Below are 17,622 nucleotides of genomic sequence, written 5' to 3'. Positions count from 1 at the left end.
CCTAATTAAGAGTCTTTGCATGCTGTGATTCGACGTCAGGACCGCCATTCCTGAGCAGTGCGTTTTTGTTTACCGAGTGCAGTTCTTATCCTCCTAGTATCTCATTGTATTCCCAATAGGGGATGCAATAATGCTTGCAAATCGTCAAATTCGAATTGAGCGCTGGAAGTGGATAGATATATTCTTGTCCTTGCCTGGTATCTGCCAAAATTTCTCGAGGGGCAGATGTTTGTCGTAATTAAGAGTCTTTGCAGTGGTGTGATCCAGCCATTTCTCATCACTGCGTTTCTGTTTGCCCAAATTGCAGTTATTGTCCTCCTAGTGTTTCGTTATATTCCCAATGGTGCAACGAGCAGTTGCGCTTTGAACTGCAACGATTTAAGTTTTTCCACTACCGTTACCACACTTTCGCTCAGCTCGCTGGCGATGCGTTTGAAACAAGGCATGCCAATTTGTTTTGGCGTAGTCCAGATAAGCAGGCATTCATTCGTTGAATATGGAGATGTTTGCATTGAAACACGTTCTCTGTACGACGAGCAGCCCTCCTTGAGTCATCGTCGCAAGTCTTTTGAACCTTTGCTGATAGGTAGCACCCACACGTTTCTTAGGGAAACCAGAGGGTGGATCCCCTGCCGCTTTGGCCAGTTTTCAGCTGCTCATTTTTGCTTGACCGGAAACCAGTGTTTGCATTCACTCCGTGTAGTTCCCTAGCGCATCCTTCCTGTGTCTGTTCTCCATCGGTAGTGGCTATGGCGCTGCCTCTCATATGGTTGCAATCACTGGTGTGCACTAAAGTGAGGGCACGAAAATTTGTGGTTGACGACATTTGTTGATCGGCCCCAAGAGGATTTCAGCAGATACATTTCCTACGCGACTTGCTGCCAACGTACGGTACATTAATAAACTACTTTCAGAGCCACTCTCAAAGCAAATAAATCGTGCGCAGTGCACGCTGAGGACTATGAGACTATGAATGAGAGGTTCACTAAATGAATTGGGCTTGAAGACGCCTAACCGAGAATCCACAGAAACACAATCTGCAGTGCAGCAGACAAAGGAGCCAATTCTGTCCCTTGATCCCTACTGATCCCACTTGCTACGAGGCTAATATATTTATTACGATTAACTGCATCTACTGAAGGCATAGGAACTCGCAAGCCACCAAAATAACAGCAAAACCGCCAGCGAAGAGGCGTCGGCAGTGATACAGGCAGCAACAGCAGCAAGAAGGCCGGCGACAGCAACAGCAGCTCTAGGCAAGATGAAGGGAAAATTAGTGCATTTGCCTTGGCCAAGCCGAATCCCCTATTGCAGTCATGCATTTTGCGTGAATTACAACTTAACTTGGGTTGCTTGGCAGGTTCAGGCCACCTGTGCCCGTTTGCAGCCTTCTCTTCCTAAAATTGGTGAAAGAGTGGGTCCAGTTGACATTGCAAATGGTGTTATGAGAGTAGGGGGTGGGCAAGAGGTGTGCATTATGCAAAAGTGTAAACACTGGAGAACCAGTTGTCCGTCTGAAGACACACTTTGCTACAGTGGATGCTGCTTTCTCTTGTGAATCTTCTAGCTGCTCCTTCTCGAACTTGCTGCTCAAACATTGACACAAGCAACAATTTCGCCTGAAGCGATGGTACATACTGCCCGAATTTATCTGAAGAGGGTGTACTTGGCCGTCGTGCACTTCGCCAAGAGGGTCTGACCGTCGAAGTGATGCTAGTGAGGGAGAAATAAGCGCCTGACCAGTATGGTCCGTTTTCGAACTGGTTTTAATCCGATTTATTTTCCAGTCTTGAATAAAGAAGATCAAGTTAAATAGCGACGCACCTTTTAAATGAACAGAACACATACTCACAGGTTGCTGGGTCTCGGCCGCATCTAATTACGGTCTCGGCAGCTGCACAGGGCTCTCTCTCCCCCTAGCGTTGGCCAAGTTCGGGGCGGGCTATTTAGGAGCGTTTCCTGCTCGTTCTCTGCTTTACAATACAGCGAACAAATCTCAATTCTGCTCTCTCTACACGCTAGACGGGATGTATGCTGGCACCACGGCGGTCAGGCGGGTCAGCTCTTTCCGTCTGTGTTCCTCAGGCTACCGCGATTTCTTCATTTCCCCTGCGCTTCGGTCTGTACTTACTGATGCGCCCTGGAGCATACACCCTTAGATAGAAATGAATCCCCATAGGGCCCCTGCCTTCTCACGAGACCCGCCACGTGAATTGCAGGCTTGGAGGGGCCCCCAAAACTCGAGAAAACACGGCGGTTTTAGAGATATTGCGCGGCCTCCGGCACCTCCCGTCTCTCAGCCATCGTCCAACGTAGCAGGATACTCAGATCCGGCTTCATCTATGGCAAGGTGGAACGGCGCAAACAGGCGGGGGCCACCACCGGCACCTCCAGGGCCCCCACCCTGCGGCCCTCCGTCGGCATGGGGGCCCTTAGAAAACTGCCAGAACACTCGCCCTGGCCCGCTGCCTTGGGGCATGCGTTCAGACTTTAACTATGAAGCAGCTGGGAATAGAAGGGGAAGAAGAGGAGGGCCAGGCGTCCCAGGTCCCCCCTCTGATCACTGCTCAATTCCCTGCCCTCCTCAGCGTTTTTGGGAGGGCCCCCAGGACCCACCATGTGACAGGCATAGCATACGTCCTGGAGGTCCGAGGGTCTGCGGCGGCCGAGATGGTCCGCTCGGAACCCAACCCCCCCCGCCGATTAGTGGAGGGGGTAACTCGTGGGGGGGTCCTAGGGACGACAGACGATTCAGAGACGCAGAGTATACTATGGCGGCTGGCGATCCCCCGCCTTGGGGCCCTCCTCTGGCATACGACAGTGCGCAGCAAGTGATGGGGAAGGGCCCTGCAGAAAGAGGACCTGGGCCCATAGATGTGCCGCGGCCGTCTCATGGAGGTCATCTCCCCCCGCTTCAAAGTGAGGAGCCCCGGTTCGGTAGATTACTGCACGAGGGGGGTCCCCCTGATACGTATTGCAGCACTTCTGCTGGTCCCCTCGTGCCAAGGGGTGGCCCGGTTTCCGGGCTTCGGAAGTCTGAATATCCTCCGAGCACAGAAGAGTGCCACAATAGCAGCAGAAATATCAGTAACAGCAGGGACGACTGCAGCATCCCTGTAGGTCCACATTCTTTTCCCCCTGGGTCTGATATGGAGAAGGGCAACTACTACGTGAGGCCCAATCAGCTGCCAGTGGGAGGCCCTGATAACACAACGGACAGGAGGGCTCCAGGGGCCCTTCCGGGCGCGGCTTCGTCGCTGTGGAACAGCAGAGCAGCGGCAGAAGCAGCGGCAGCAGAAGCAGCGGCAGCAGCAGTGAGCCGCTGCATTGCAAACGGCACACTACCCAGACAGCCCCTGCCTTTCCCCGTATGTGTGCCTTCAGTGGATAGAGCACGGGAAGGAGCTCCAGGCGCTCAGGAGGGGCTCCCATCATTGGTTCCAGGGGCCTCTCCTGGACCCCTTCAAGGTTTGACGGCGCAGTTAAGAGAGGCTCCGCCCTGCGGGGCGCCGCCATCGGGTCCTCAGCGGGGACCCCCAGGGCCGCCCGCTGGAGCTGGTGGCGGTGCAGGTTTCGGGGGTCCTCAAGGCAGGGGACACATGGGCCCATTTCAGGGCTTACCTTTCCCAGACTTCGTGTTTGACCCGTCAAGACAGCACAATAGTGCTCCTTTCAGCTCACTGCCGCAGCAGCAGCAGCAGCAACAGAAGGAGCAGCAGCAGCATCAGCAAATGCAACCGCTAACCCCACAAGGAGACGGGCTGCTTAGTTCTCTACTGTCGCATGAAGGGGCCATGCAGCTGCTATTGTTAGCAGCGCAACAGCAGCAGCAGCCACAGCAGCCGCAGCAGCCGCAGAACCAAGCGGCGGGCATGCATTTGCCAGGCGCCGGTCTCCCCGCTGTTGCAGCAGGCCAGCAGCAGGATCAACAGCAACGTGCAGTGTCAGAAGCGCTGCTACAGGGCCTGGCAATGGGAGCTCAGCTACAACTGCAGCAGCACCAGGCAGGAGGCAGTGGACCGGCAAATTCCTTGTTCACGCAAGGTTGTCCTCAACAGCAGCTCATTCTGCTGGAGTCACTGCGCTCTGCAGCGGCAGCTGCAGCTGCCGCCATCCGAAGTAATCCTGACGTTGGAAGCGCGTCACAGCCAGCGCAGGCTGCTTTGGTGCAGTTGCAACAGCTTCTGCAGCAGCAGCAACAAAACGCTGGGGCTTCGCCAGCTCACTTGACCTTGCAGCATACAATCCAGTCCTCTGCTGCGACGGCATTACAGCAACAGCAACAGTCACGGCAGGAGCAGGAGCAGCTGCAGCAGCCACGAAAGGAATCGTCTCCTCAGAAGCAACGCCAGGTTTCTCAGAGCGTTCCTAGTACACATCATCAGGCTCATGAAGGCCCCGCCACTCTGCGGCAGCAGTGCTTAGTAGCAGCGGTGAAGCTGCAGCCACCGCATCCGGCAACTTCTCCTGATGACGCGCAAACCTCTTCTGCACGCTCTTCGCATGTCGGGAACCAGCAGCACCAGCAGCAAGAACAGCAGCAGCAGCAGCAGCAGCAAGGCTACGGCAGGACCAAAATGTCGGTGAGTGCTGTTTTCATTTTTCCCTCCAGTGGATACTTTGATCTGCTTGGGTCACTACAGCTTTATCAGACATGGTGACGACTGAGCAGGTGATATTATCGATTCTTGTTCGTTTTCCTACAGCTTCTGGACGAACTATCAGCGGTGCCTGAAAGGCTGCTAGACCCCCAGGAGAACGAGGCGGCACACACTTGGTGTTACCTCGATGCATTTAACAAGGCATGTCTTGCACCGCTTACCTTGTCGCTTGTGTCCGTGTTTTTCAAGAACTGTGGTTCGCACGTTACAGATAGCCCGGTTAGCACTGGCAGGTATGCTTATGTATATGCGCACATACTTATGCTTAGAAATGTGCATACATGGCTATGTGTAACATGAGTTGCTTCCCAGTTCGTTTGCCCACTAGCAGCTGAGTTCAAGCCATCTATTCTTTTGTGTGGCTTACTTTTTGCCCTATATTTTATCGTTTTTTCACCTAGGTTTTTGGGCGTTTTTGCCTTTTTTACAGTGTCAGGGTCCTTTTTCTACATTGACCATGTTGCGGTGGTTGGAGTTGGGCTACTTCGATCCCACACGGCCTTTGCGTAGAGATGACGAGAAAGGATTCACACCCCTTCACGATGGGTCAAGAATAAAACGGGCAGCCAAAGACATTGTACTCTCAGCACGGAGTCACCGTAGTGTAAGCGAATTTGACGTGCCATCTGTTTGAGTTTATGCGTAGATGCTCGGGTGTCTCCATGCCGATGGGTTGTTTGTGTGCCGTTTGTCCACTGCGATCGGTTATGTCAAAACAAATGGCAGTTGCCAGCTATCACGGCATGGACATAGTTGGGAACACGAAAAATGGAAAGTTGCTGCCAATGCGTTAGCTTGCCCGGTGCAGACGTCAAAGCGAGAAGCATGACCCATCTACAGACGTGCATAGAGATACATGCGTATATATATTTTCTAGTGAAGAGTGTACTGACAGGCACATGCTATGCAGTCAACGAGGAAGCGCTCTCAGAAAAATAAGGGGGCACGAGGGCGGGTTTGGTATGTTGCAGCGTGCAGCGGCGGACACTGTGGAGTACGAAAGGCCCGCGTGAGTTCTTCTAGACAGTGTGCGAGCGTACATAACTGTGCAAGCAAAACATTCATTCACAGAGATACAGATTACGTTGTGTTTCATGGAGTTGGATGCCAACCCTTCAGGCATGCCGTGAACGCATCGTCCAGTTCAGGCCGCCTGGGAACACAGGACGGTTACGGGGGTCTCTGTTCGTGTTTGTTCCCAGGCTCTCGCTACAGGCGAAGGTGCAATCAGCACAAGCGGCTCTGGCACCCCTCTACGTGTTGGCGAAAAAGGTAACATTTAAAGTGAAGCACGCTGCTGTATTAGTGGTAGCTGTTCGTCTCTATTTGTTTGTGCGCCTCACCATTTGGCAATGTGCGTACAGGACAGAGCGCGGCCTGGCACGCCGGCGAATCGTAGCGAGAAGAAGCGGAAAATGTGAAGGAGTAGATCTGTTTTACGTTTTCAAAGGCTGCAGTAGTGACATGGTAGCGACAGCAGCGAAGGGTTTCTCTGTTCAGAAAATCCCTTGAGTTCTACGGACATCCTATCTGCTTCTTTGATGTCTTCACCGCTATGCGACAGTTGCGCTATTCAGCCTAGCGGCTAGCTAGCCACTTTCGGTGTATGCATGCATCCTCAGTTGAATTTATGGTAACTATAGATGGCGTTGGGGCGATGCATGCATAAGAAAAGGAGAAAGGCGCACGGAGAGCTGGAATGGCGAGACACCCGGGGGGACATGAGTGGGCTATGCCCCACCTGTATTGCGAATATTGTGTAGTTGCGCATGAGCCACTACAGCTCAGTCGGTGCGCATGAGCTGCGGCAGCTCGACGGCGTGGCCCATTGTCTGCGGAGCCGCCGCGCCATTTGCAAATAAAACTTGCAAGGAAAATTGGCGAAGGACAGAAGCGTGGGGATCCGGTTGCACGGTGGACTGTTTTTTCATGCGTTCTTCCTCTTCTTCGCGTATTTCTGCCCCAGTTCCTCTAGAAAGCGATTTGATGCAGCTTCGCGCTTGCGCATATTTCCCTTCAGAAGAAAAGCATATGTTTAGTGGGGAGCACGGATGATTCGTAAATACTGGCTGGTATGTTAGTGCCGCTGTCTTTTGGGGAGAGTGTTTGTAACTTGAGAGCCTGTGTGGCGGCTAAGGGTGTGAAGCTTACAAGGATGGTCAAAGCGAGAGAAGATGTATCTGCCTTCTTGGCCTTCCCTTTTACCCCAGCAGACCTACGCGCAAACGAACCAGCTCTATCCCGAATTAATTCGCGCAAGTACATTTGTCCTTTTGTTTATTTACTTTGTATATCAATTACCATTACCAGAGTATACTTCAGACGAATGTGTAACAGAAGCACCCGCTACTTCGAGACTTTGCTGGCAAAGGGAGAGGGACTTCAAATGGGTGGCCGTATCTGCTGTCAAAAGCCTGTTTGGTTGCTGGGTGTGGCTGTAGTCGAGTTTGTATCTTACTTTTCCTCCTTCTCGTATTTCTTCTTGTACTTGTTGGCAATGGAATCGAATTCTCGGATCGATTTCTTGTAGGCTAAAGTCTGTTTTATTCTCTGGAAGACAAAAAAAACGACACACGGGGAAATGGTTTTTGCGTGGCTACCACTAGGAACGAATGTGAGATTCATTTACTGGTCCACGTAGCATTGTCATTTATCTCAAGTAGTGGTCGCTATTGTAAAGCTCGCCGCATTCGTGTAATTGTTGCGACAGTATTGTGATCACCATTGCGTGCGTATTTACCTTTTCTTTCGTGAGGCATAACAAGATTCCCTTATACCGTTCAACCTCCGATGGGTCGCTAAGCGGAATGTATTCAAAAAAGTTGGACAAATCGCCGTCGAATCTGCAAGCGCATAGATGAGGCTCACAAATATATTCGCGTGAGTGAACTATGTATTGGGACATTTGTATTGGCTTGCTCAGAAATCACCCTATACTACTTGTGCACGGCTGCACGGCATTGCAGCGTTGTGCATTGTGGATGTGTATACATAAGCCAACTGAGGGGAAAATGGCATCCTGCTAAGCATGCGCTATGTGTGCCTTGAACGAAGGCTTCGTTGAAAGATGCACAGTATGAAGTGTCACAGGCGCGATGCGTGCTGGCTCGAATTGACGGGCATCCGCGCGTTGAGTGAGAAGATTTTGGTGTCCGAAGTCAAGAATATCAGTGCCTTAATTTGATTAATTTGAAGCAAGATACGAGCCCTCGAAAAAGACTCGCGCATAAGACACTGAATGTAGCAGCCACTGCCCACTTTTCGACAAAGTCGATTATGTCTTCCTTCTCCTCCTCGCTGCCAATGTAGCGAGTTCTGAATTGATCAATAGCTTCTTCAGTTACCTCCGGGAACTTTTCTTTGTAGAAGGCATATGCCTCCTCGTAGGACTGGCCAGTTAAACCCTCTTCCTCCGTTTCACCTAGAGAGGAACAAGAAAAGTAATGCTGCATTATAACTCCTTGTTACGGGCGCCGACCAAGCACTTCCTGTGGGGGACAAGGTATTCATCTGAGCTGCGCCTGCTTCCTTCGGAGTAGTAAAGAGCTCTAGACGTATTCGCGTAGAACTGTTTTTCCACTCACCTGTTCTGTCGTACCGTTCTCTCTTCTTCGGATCGCTTAGGACGGCGTAGGCTGCTTGCAATTGCTGGAAGTGCTTGGTGGCCTCCTCCACTGAGGCTCTGCCCGGTGTGCTCTCCCCGTCGTTTTGGCTGTCATTATGGCAGCTGCTTTTCTGCCGGTGTCGCACTTTATCGGGATGGCATATGAGGGCCCTGCGTCTGTAGGCCGAAGTTATTTCCTTTTGCGTAGCGTTTCGCGGCACGCCTAGCAGGTCGTACAGAGTGTGGGCGGTGGCTGCGTTGACATTCGCTGTTGCTTCATCAGAAGGCAAGTGCTTGTCAGCCTCCCGTGATTCCCGCTTTCTTGCACCTCTCATGGATGCCTTCTTACTTTTGGCGGTATCAGGGTTGTCGGCACCGGGGGCGCAGGGTTGCTGCGTCCGAGGTCTTGTCATGTTCTGCGTGCGCTTTGCAGTAGAGACGGGCATAGCTTACTGCAACTGCCAAAAAGGCATGGGAGCGCAAGCAGAGCAGCCCAGTCGTTAGCAACCAGCGTACCACGGGCACGGGCGGAGTGAAAGGCGGCCGGGGGTTATGGATGGTGCCGAGATTTTCTTCTCCGGCATAACAAATACTTTGAGCTTCTTACGCAAAATTTGAAAAAGAATGCCACTGATTGTGAAATCTTTGGTTACGCAGCCTCGCCGGCTGTGCGACCCCACCACACAACGCACTTAGCCCCAAAAGCCCGCAGGAGTGTGAGTTAGCTCAAGCAATATCTCAGATGCCATTTTAAAGTAGAAAGTACTTGTCATTTAGACGTAGTCGAGCTGGTGTAGCGACGTATACGATTGCTATTGCCTTACCTGTTCATCACTCCGTGCCATTGGTTGGGGGCCCACCAAGACACCAAGACACAGCTCGGCGATCCTCCTGCTGCTGAGCTTGCTTTCCGGCAGACGAATGCAAAGGAAACAAACAGACTTTTTTTGGGCCCTCCTGTCGATCAGCTGCCGAAGACTTGGAAACGCCCAACAGCAGCAGCACTTGCTGGCGGAAACAAAGCACAAAAGAGTCTCAAGATCGGGCTGATACATGGGTCACACAGCAGCCATAACGATTACCGTGCAAATTTGCTGCGTCAGCAGCCACATGCAGATGCCTAGGGCTCCATAGCACAGCCTTGGCTGCAGTGCCGTAGTGATCGTTTAATTTCCGCATTTTCCGTGCTCCCCCCCACCTGCATCCCTCAACTAATGGAATTCGGACTATCAAATGAATGGCTTCTTACAGCCATTCGCCTCAGCAACGAGGCGGCTGCTAGGGACTCCGCTGGCCATCTTCCAGAGGCCTTCGAGCTCTACAAGCGTGCCCTAGAAAATTGGCGTATTGTTTGCAAGTGTACATTACGAGACACAAATGCAGAAATGCCTACGCATAACTCTTCATAAGACAATCCAGATATGACGGCGACCACATTACAGCCTACGTGCTTCTTCAACCCACTTCAAATGCTAATTTTTCAGTTGTATTTGCATATGAAGCTGCTGGATTGTGGCATGTGGTCTCCATTCTTTCATGTTCTTCTCGGTAGTTCTAAAGGCTAGTATTTCCCATTGTATCTTTTTCGATGATGAGCGTCTGCTCTTTTTTCAGTTCAACAAAATCCAACGCTGAGAGAACGTCTGTACAAGCGGATGGATGGGTACATAACCAGAGCTGAGCAGCTGAAACAAATGCTCCGTGGGGGTCCGAAACTGCATATGCAACAGCGTTTGCTTCTGTGTACGGCCTCTCCTGCCCGTTCGACTTCTCCTGTCAAGCCCGTTCGGCGCCCTTTAACACAAATGACAGCCACTCCCGCGTCGTGCTCTCCCGCTTCCCCTTCTCCACACGGCACGCCACCCACTGCCACTGGAGACTGTCCCCTAAGTGCGGCCAAGTCGGACGCAGATGCGGCTGAGGGGGAACGCATAAAACAGAAACTGGCCCGTGAGTTTTCAAACCACGCGAGGCCTGCAACTGCAGTGGCAGGAACTGCAGGAACGATGCACTTTAGAACACATGCATTAATCGAAAATTTTGTCCTGTTCTGCGGCTTGTTTTGGAATAACGCAGACGCCATCCTAACGGAAAAGCCAAATTTCAAATGGTCAGACGTGGCAGGTGAGCTGCACGGACTTCATGTTATTTTAGCAGGCAGTAAATGACGCTCAAAGATTAGCATGGAGACCTCTCTCATATTTTTTTTGCGTCGATCAGGGCTCGAGTCTGCAAAGGAGGCGCTTCAAGAGGCCATTATCCTTCCTTCTCGCTTCCCCAGTTTGTTTACCGGTGAGTTGCGCTACCATTTTCTTCAGGAGGCAGAAAGCAAGTCACGAACACACAGCTGAACCGCGCGTCCAGTTCAAAGATCTTCCGGTGCTCTCAGGCGAACGGCGACCTTGGCGTGGCATTCTGCTTTACGGAGTTAGCATCCCGGCCCACTTTCTGCAGCATGAACTTCAACAGTAAAGACATTGTTTTGTACTGTATTGAGTGCTCTGCTTAGTTTGCCGATACCTAGTGACTACGCATCAGTCATTTAATTTCGATTCAAGGCACCAAATTAATGCAACTGCTTTCTGCACTTGAGAGTTATTTGGTGCGCCGCATTTCGTTTCAGCCTCCTGGAACGGGTAAAACGTTTCTTGCGAAGGCTCTTGCCGCTGAGGCGGACGCAACAATTCTTTCGGGTATAGCAGTCGCCTTTGGTTGGTCCTATTTGGATTAAGTACTACTCAAAATTTAACTGTCTTACTAGTTATTCATGTTTATTTTAAAGCTCGTTGCGTGTTCGTTTTGGACTTTTCGCAGTGTCAGCGGCTGACCTCGTGAGCAAGTGGCAAGGCGAAAGTGAGAAGTGAGATGCTTTTATCCATTAGTAATCGTATGGATCAATCACGTGAATTAGTATAGCTGTGGTTTTAGCTACGTTAGACCATACGAGCGGGCACTGGTCAATATGTATAGCATTTGCATTCTTGATTACGCCTGGCCGATTTATTTTGCAATTTTGTAGGCCATGTTGCAGAAATTGAATCCTTTTAGCTTCAATTCGGTTTTATCTGCCGGGTATTCCCTATGGTGGCTTCGATATTATTTCTGGCTTACTTTTCTTATTTGTTCGCGTGCTTGAAACGTATGGAGTATTTTTAAGTGTACTGTCCTGTATGCGGTGCTGAACGGGCTTCCCTATAGTACATCGAGAGAACTTGATTACCTTCTGTCAACACAGTCACGTGGTCTTTACAGGTTGGTCCGCTCGCTTTTCCAGCTGGCTAGAGAGCGCAGGCCGTCTATAATATTTATTGATGAAATCGATTCAATGTGTGGAGGTAAGGACAGGGCTGATAAGCACCTGCTTTTGCATGTTAAGTAACAGCACGGAATAATAGATACATAGACATATATTAAACTTACTTTGCTGGCTTCCTGTTGCCCAGCTCGCTCTGAGAGCGATAGCGAGTCATCGCGACGCATGAAGACGGAGTTCCTTATCCAGATGCAAGGGATCAACTTCGACATGAGTGAAGTGCTTGTTCTTGGGGCAACAGTAAGCCTGCCTAGCGCGCCCGCGAAACGCAAAAGTTTGACGTCCTTAGCCCAAAAAGTTTGATTATCGGTGCGACTGGCTTATCTTCGCAGAACACACCGTGGGCCCTGGATGCAGCAATTCGCAGGCGGTAAGGAGGGCTTTACCTTTCTTTTCCTGCTCCTCCCCACATATTTTTGACAAGGTTTCCGTCGCCTCGCGACCGCCATGTCATGCATATGGAGCGGCCATTTATTTTACGTGCTCTACGTTTGAAATGCAGGTTTGAGAGGCGCATCTTCATACCGCTACCCAAAGTGCAAGCCAGAGAACAACTGCTTAGAGCTGGCCTGGGCGGCATACCGCACCACCTCTCGGAAGGCGACTTCCGCTATCTTGCCAGAGAGCTAGAAGGGTCTGCTGCAATCGCCGCATCACGCCCACACTTCGTTGGCCGTGTCTGTGTACATGTATTCGCTGATTTGTACCGTTTTTCTGCATCTTTTTTCTTCGTGTTGATGCTTGAAGCTAGTTGTAGAAAAATGCGGCTGCAAATCCTGGCCGAAAACGCACATAAGGGTGAGATTCCCAAGTAAAGAACTGCAATTGTTTGTTGAGACATTTTCAGGTTTAGCGGTTCCGACATTTCCGTATTAGTTCGGGACGCCTTATTTGAGCCCATCCGGCGATGCCGCACTGCGACAGCATTCAAACAAGTGATGATTAATGGTTGTGCGTTTTTTGTACCATGCCATCCTGGTGAGGACGAAATTGTGTTAGCGGTAGCGGACAGGCTTGGGCGAATTCACGTGTGCATTTTTTTCAGCTCGCCCGCACCTCTCGCATATTCTTTTCTTTTAGGCTCCATTGCTTGTGCTTTCAGGTGATTCTGATCCAACAGCTCGCAAAATGGCGTTGATGTCTGTTCCAGCTGATAGATTGTTGCCTCCGGAAGTGACAATGGTGCGCTTACTTCTATTTCCTTTGTGCTATGAAGTAGGACTTTGTGCTTTTCTGACAATATTTGTGATCAATACAACTAAAACAAGTGTCGGTTTCACAGAAAATGCTGAATGAATGCACAGGAAGACTTCCATTCTGCTCTACGCCACACGCGCCCTTCTGTTAGTCCGGAGGTGAGCATCCTCCCTGGTCTCTCCGCATCCTTCCTGAGTCAATATCAGAAGGTCCACAATATCTCTTTACAGGCTCTTTGGATCCGTTGCTTCGCGTGCAGGACCTGCGAATGCACATTAGCTGGACCGAGCAATTTGGATTGGAGGGTAGCTAAAAGTTATCCCTTGATTTCGATCCGTTCACTGAGATGTACCCGTTACGTCTCTGTAAATGCAGCGACGCAACCATTTCTTTTTTTCAAGGCTGCGTACTTGAGCTCTTGTGTGGAGAGCACAGTTCCTATACACACCTCTGAATTTCCTTACAGCTTGAACTTCAGTATCCGTACATCTGGTAGCACTGTGCTATGCACATGCACCCTGTCTAGACAGCAGCTCAAAGCTCAGTGGGCTAGGATGTCCTCTAGGCCAATTCGCCCTGTAACTTGTATGGAAAATCTATAGGCTAATGAGGCAATTAAGACTCCCAAATTCTTTAGTTCTCTCGATTAGGAAGGCAGACGGACCCTGTATTATAGGTTATAGGAACTGCTACAGTTTTTATATTTACTGGGCTCAACATGAACTGTGTTCCTTGGTTTTTTAAACGTCGTCTACCCCCGCAGTAAGGGCTTGAATAGTGCATATAGCATCCCCCTGTGGGATGTTACTGCAGAGGAATACCTATTGCGCAGGAATGTGTAAATGCAAGCTCTGCAGGAACGTTCGGCTGAACATAGGAGGGAACACTACCTAATACAATCAGTTGGGTCGTCATTTTGGGAGCCTTCATGTTGCTCACGGGAAAATAAAGTGAGGGGTCACTTCTTCAGTGAACCCGGCCTCCATAAGCAGCGGTGCTCTAGCAGCCCCAGTTAGGCCGCTGGGGCCCCCAAGTCTTCGGAGGGCCTCTTGGGCATCTCTACTTTAGGTGATTTACCTTAGATGAATTCAGAGCATGTTGGTCCGCATACATCGGAGCATTAAAGTTTCTAAATACCGCCTTCAAAACTTTAAGAAAATAACATTTTCAAAAGTTGAACGAACAGAACTGGGAAATTCATTTGTGCTGGCACTGTGGGGCAACGTCTTGGGGGCCCCAGGGGCCCTCCATCTGTTCATGATGGACACGGCCATTGATCGATTCGCATTCTGAAATTTTTCATCCCCAGAATAGGTGAAATGTTTACATATGAAGAGCATATAATATGACGGCAGTAGATAAAACTGAGCATTGCCTCCCACCAGAACTCTACACAGTCCCGGGCTATTCTTCTCCAACTTACACTAGTGTTATGTAGTTATATGCAGTCGGTGGCGCGGCATATTGTCTATCACTTTTTTGTACGCCAGCTGATGTATTTTGAAAGTCTTGAGCTGAAGCATTGTTTCACGTATGGATAGTCCTTTCTTGCGTTGCCGCTCCGTTGACCAAGGAACACGCCCACAATGGGGACCCTGAAGGCAGTGGGGCTTCTGAGTGGAGGAAAAGACAGCATATTCGCAATGCACTATGCGCGTGAGCTTGGTCACAGCATCTGCGCAGTGGCAACATTGCTCCCGCGGGGAGACGCCATAGAAACTGACAGCTACATGTACCAGTCTGTTGGCACCCACATGACTGCGGCGATCGCCAAGTGTTTGGGTGTTCCGCACTTCAGTGCACAAGTCAATGGCCAGCCAATCCTGACGGAAACCCTTAACTATAAACATACTGCTGGGGATGAAGTGGAGGACCTTTGTGCTTTGCTTTTGCGCGTGAAAGTAAGCGCAGATTGGCTACGTCAACAGAGACAATACAGTCCTTCCCCATTTTTGCTTTCTTTCTTTTCCCCTTACTGGGTACTTGTATTTCGGGTTCTGGGTGAGCACACATCTGTGGATGCCTCCAGGAAGCCATACCCGATCTACAAGCGGTGACCTGCGGCGCCATTTTGTCAGAGTTCCAGCGTCGAAGGCTGGAGCACTTGTGAGTTCTTGCACCACATTAGTGAGAAGCAATTCTTTGTGCTTCTACGAATATAGACTCGGACCACAGTGGAGGCGGTGAAGGCGGAGGGCGGGGCAGGTGGCCCAGGGAAAATGAGGCAGTCGAGTTCTTCTCTGGTAAGATAAGACTCCCGGGCTGAATTTTATATGCGTGAGGTGGGATCTGCGCTGCAGGTGCCAGCGTCTTGGGTTAGTACCCATATGCTTGATGTGGAACTGTCGGCAGGAGACCCTGCTGCGTGAAATGATCAACTGGGGACTCCATGCAGTGCTTGTCAAAACTGCGTCTATGGGACTATCGCGGAAGCACTTGGGACATACCATTAGTGACCTTCTGCCGTACTTTGTCTCTCTAAACCGCCAGTATGATTTCCACATATGTGGCGAAGGTACGAATATGCTGTACCTCTGAATGCAGTTTACAAGCCTCTGTAAATGTTACGCCTGCTTGAGTTGTGAGTTTTCTGCGTGCTGTCTGCTCTGCGTCAATGGAATTGCAGGAGGGGAGTATGAAACCTTGACGCTCGATTGCCCTCTGTTTGAGAAGGGCTCAATCGAGGTTTTAAATTGGCAGCCAATTTGCCACAGCGACGACCCTGTGGCGCCGGTTTGGCTTTTATCCCCCACAGAGTGGCGCGTGGTGCCGAAAAGCTGTGCACGAATTGCATATCCACTGGCAGCAACTACAGCCTCATCTCCCATGAGGCTGCACGCACTTGAACGTGGGCGTTTTGAACCTTATCAGGATAATATTCGCCATGCTGTAAGCATTTGGGGTTCAGAGGAAGACACTGACAGTGCTCGAACTGCATCATTGAGTGAGCCCCTTGATGTCCTCCTTGGGTGGCGCAAAAACAGCAAGTGGAACTTACAAGTCCAAAGTTCTTCTTCAGGGTGCATCGTTAGTGCAGATGTATGCGAGGAAAGCGCGGACGCAGATGTCTCTCTTGATAGTTTTACGATAACTGAACCCAGAGATTTTGTTGCTGAATTGCTGAAGTCGCTTTCCTCCAGCGTGCAAGGATGGCTTGACGACCAACTGAGGACAATGCAGAGAAACTCCAGAAGTGCTCACCCTGTGCAAACAATCTGTCAAGTGTGCAGCTTAGAACTCAGTCACATTGTCGAGAATGTGTTCATTTCAAGACGTACAATGCCTCACCCTATGACCTTCTTCGTCACGCCCTTGCCTCGCCGTGTTGCACTGCGACTCGCGATTGTTTGGAGTCTTTCCGAAGGCTCAGGTCCCACCCTTGATGCCTTTTTCAACTATCCTGGCGATAACGGGATGCTTCATGTGCACAGTCAGAACCTGTGGGTACCGCCATGCGGTGAAAGCGAGGCCAACGGCTCGCAGGACCATTCATTGGAACGCAGCTGTTGCACATGTCAGGGCCTGCGCTGTGAGCTGGCTTCGAATTGGAACCCTGGTGCATCTCACGTGTTCATCCGCGGCATTGATGGCAGTTTCCCGTTTTCTGGAAGGTTGCCTGACATGATTAGCAACCCCTCGCTTCGTGCCCTTGCTGGAGAGCTTGGTGAGTTGAGGAAGTCCGACCAAGGGTTAAACGTGGCTTTGCAAGCTGCCAGCTCATTTGTAAACGTGCAGCACGCGCTGCATCTTTGCAAAGTTGGCGGCGCAAACCGTGGCTTGCCCCATATGTTCGGGGCTCCTGCAATTTCAGGAGCCTTGCAGGAAACGCAGCGGTTGCCTGTAGACGTTCCTTCTTGCATTTTGGCACTTGTCAAGCTGGAGAAACCAGTTACGGAGTCGGCGTCAACGGCTGAAATGCCAGAACGCTCTGACAGAAAGCTAGAAGCTGTGAAACATCTTCTTCACGGCCTTCTGGACGGCTCGAGAACGCGCAGCGCACATCTCCGTGTCAATACGCAATCGGCTACCCAGACCATTGTTCTCGTAGCCGAGATTTCGGATCTTCCGCGAGGCGCAAAGGTTATGGCGCTTCCGCTGTGGGAGGTGGCATTCCAGAGCGGTGAGACTGCCTTCTCCCGTTCGTGCTCAATTCAAGAATTGCACCACCGGGGTGATACATACAGCGCTACAGTCACAACACTGAAAATCTGCCCAGGGAGCTCCCAGGATAGAGAGGTTACTTCAAAAACTGTTGACTCTGGCGTTTCTTCTTGCTTGATGTGCATTTCGTTTCAACAAAGCAACTGCACTGGCTCCAGTACTCTGGAGAGCTTTTGGGGGCAGCTCGACAAGACGCTGACTCTGAGCTTGGAGAAAGAAATGGGCACCGCCCAGCTTCCTGGCTTGACATACTTCAATAATAGCAAGACGCCAGCCACGCGGCATGGGAACAAACGGATTCGTGACATATATGTGTTTTACTCCCGTCCTTTTGCATGCTCGTTTGATGTCGATCTGAAATCCTTCGAAGAAAATTGCCACCTCCGCATCGTGGCAGCTTTGAGTGGGACGGCACCCGCCACTTCAGAGGTACCCCTCGTTATATTTATTCCCGTCGTTAATATCGAAGGGGGGTTCTTGAAGATTGTTGCGTGCTCCATATAGTGAGGTCTAACAACAACTAGGCATAATTAGGCATGTTCAGTAATTTGTGGAATTGCTATTGGGCTGCACGGGCAGGCAGGCCTCGGAAAGCCAGGTGGCACTGCTCAGCACAAAGTAGGGTGGTTTTCGACTGTTTAAAAGAGCAATAAAGTTTTCTTGTTTGTGCCATTGGCTGGGGACCA

At 50.7% G+C, this 17,622-nt stretch overlaps 4 protein-coding genes across 4 annotated transcripts; 3 read left to right on the top strand and 1 right to left on the bottom strand.

The window, feature by feature from the left end:
• Positions 1 to 2,165: 2,165 nt before the first annotated feature.
• ETH_00028830 (uncharacterized protein) lies at positions 2,166 to 6,082 on the top strand (the record flags this gene model as incomplete). The annotated part of the gene is made up of 6 exons (XM_013374208.1): positions 2,166 to 4,583; positions 4,707 to 4,880; positions 5,092 to 5,265; positions 5,633 to 5,670; positions 5,864 to 5,933; positions 6,026 to 6,082. 6 exons carry the CDS (start codon positions 2,166 to 2,168, stop codon positions 6,080 to 6,082), a joined length of 2,931 nt encoding a protein of 976 aa, XP_013229662.1.
• A 506-nt stretch (positions 6,083 to 6,588) lies between these two features.
• ETH_00028825 (DnaJ domain-containing protein, putative) lies at positions 6,589 to 8,678 on the bottom strand (the record flags this gene model as incomplete). Its single annotated transcript, XM_013374207.1, has 6 exons — positions 6,589 to 6,675; positions 6,813 to 6,876; positions 7,120 to 7,211; positions 7,402 to 7,504; positions 7,920 to 8,082; positions 8,246 to 8,678. The coding sequence occupies 6 exons, from the start codon at positions 8,676 to 8,678 to the stop codon at positions 6,589 to 6,591; spliced, it is 942 nt and encodes a 313-aa protein (XP_013229661.1).
• Positions 8,679 to 9,920: 1,242 nt separating this feature from the next.
• Positions 9,921 to 13,088, top strand: ETH_00028820 (vacuolar sorting ATPase Vps4, putative; the record flags this gene model as incomplete). The annotated part of the gene is made up of 10 exons (XM_013374206.1): positions 9,921 to 10,389; positions 10,486 to 10,557; positions 11,080 to 11,125; positions 11,518 to 11,600; positions 11,709 to 11,818; positions 11,911 to 11,948; positions 12,081 to 12,212; positions 12,426 to 12,556; positions 12,681 to 12,760; positions 13,035 to 13,088. 10 exons carry the CDS (start codon positions 9,921 to 9,923, stop codon positions 13,086 to 13,088), a joined length of 1,215 nt encoding a protein of 404 aa, XP_013229660.1.
• Positions 13,089 to 14,361: 1,273 nt separating this feature from the next.
• Positions 14,362 to 17,440, top strand: ETH_00028815 (uncharacterized protein; the record flags this gene model as incomplete). The annotated part of the gene is made up of 4 exons (XM_013374205.1): positions 14,362 to 14,676; positions 14,938 to 15,018; positions 15,128 to 15,290; positions 15,402 to 17,440. The coding sequence occupies 4 exons, from the start codon at positions 14,362 to 14,364 to the stop codon at positions 17,438 to 17,440; spliced, it is 2,598 nt and encodes an 865-aa protein (XP_013229659.1).
• Positions 17,441 to 17,622: the final 182 nt, after the last annotated feature.

Source organism: Eimeria tenella, genomic scaffold (assembly GCF_000499545.2).
Source record: "Eimeria tenella Houghton genomic scaffold, Eth_scaff2, whole genome shotgun sequence".
Lineage (NCBI taxonomy): Eukaryota > Apicomplexa > Conoidasida > Eucoccidiorida > Eimeriidae > Eimeria > Eimeria tenella.
Note: the sequence above shows the minus strand (reverse complement) of the source record. Positions and strands in the feature narration are given on the sequence as shown.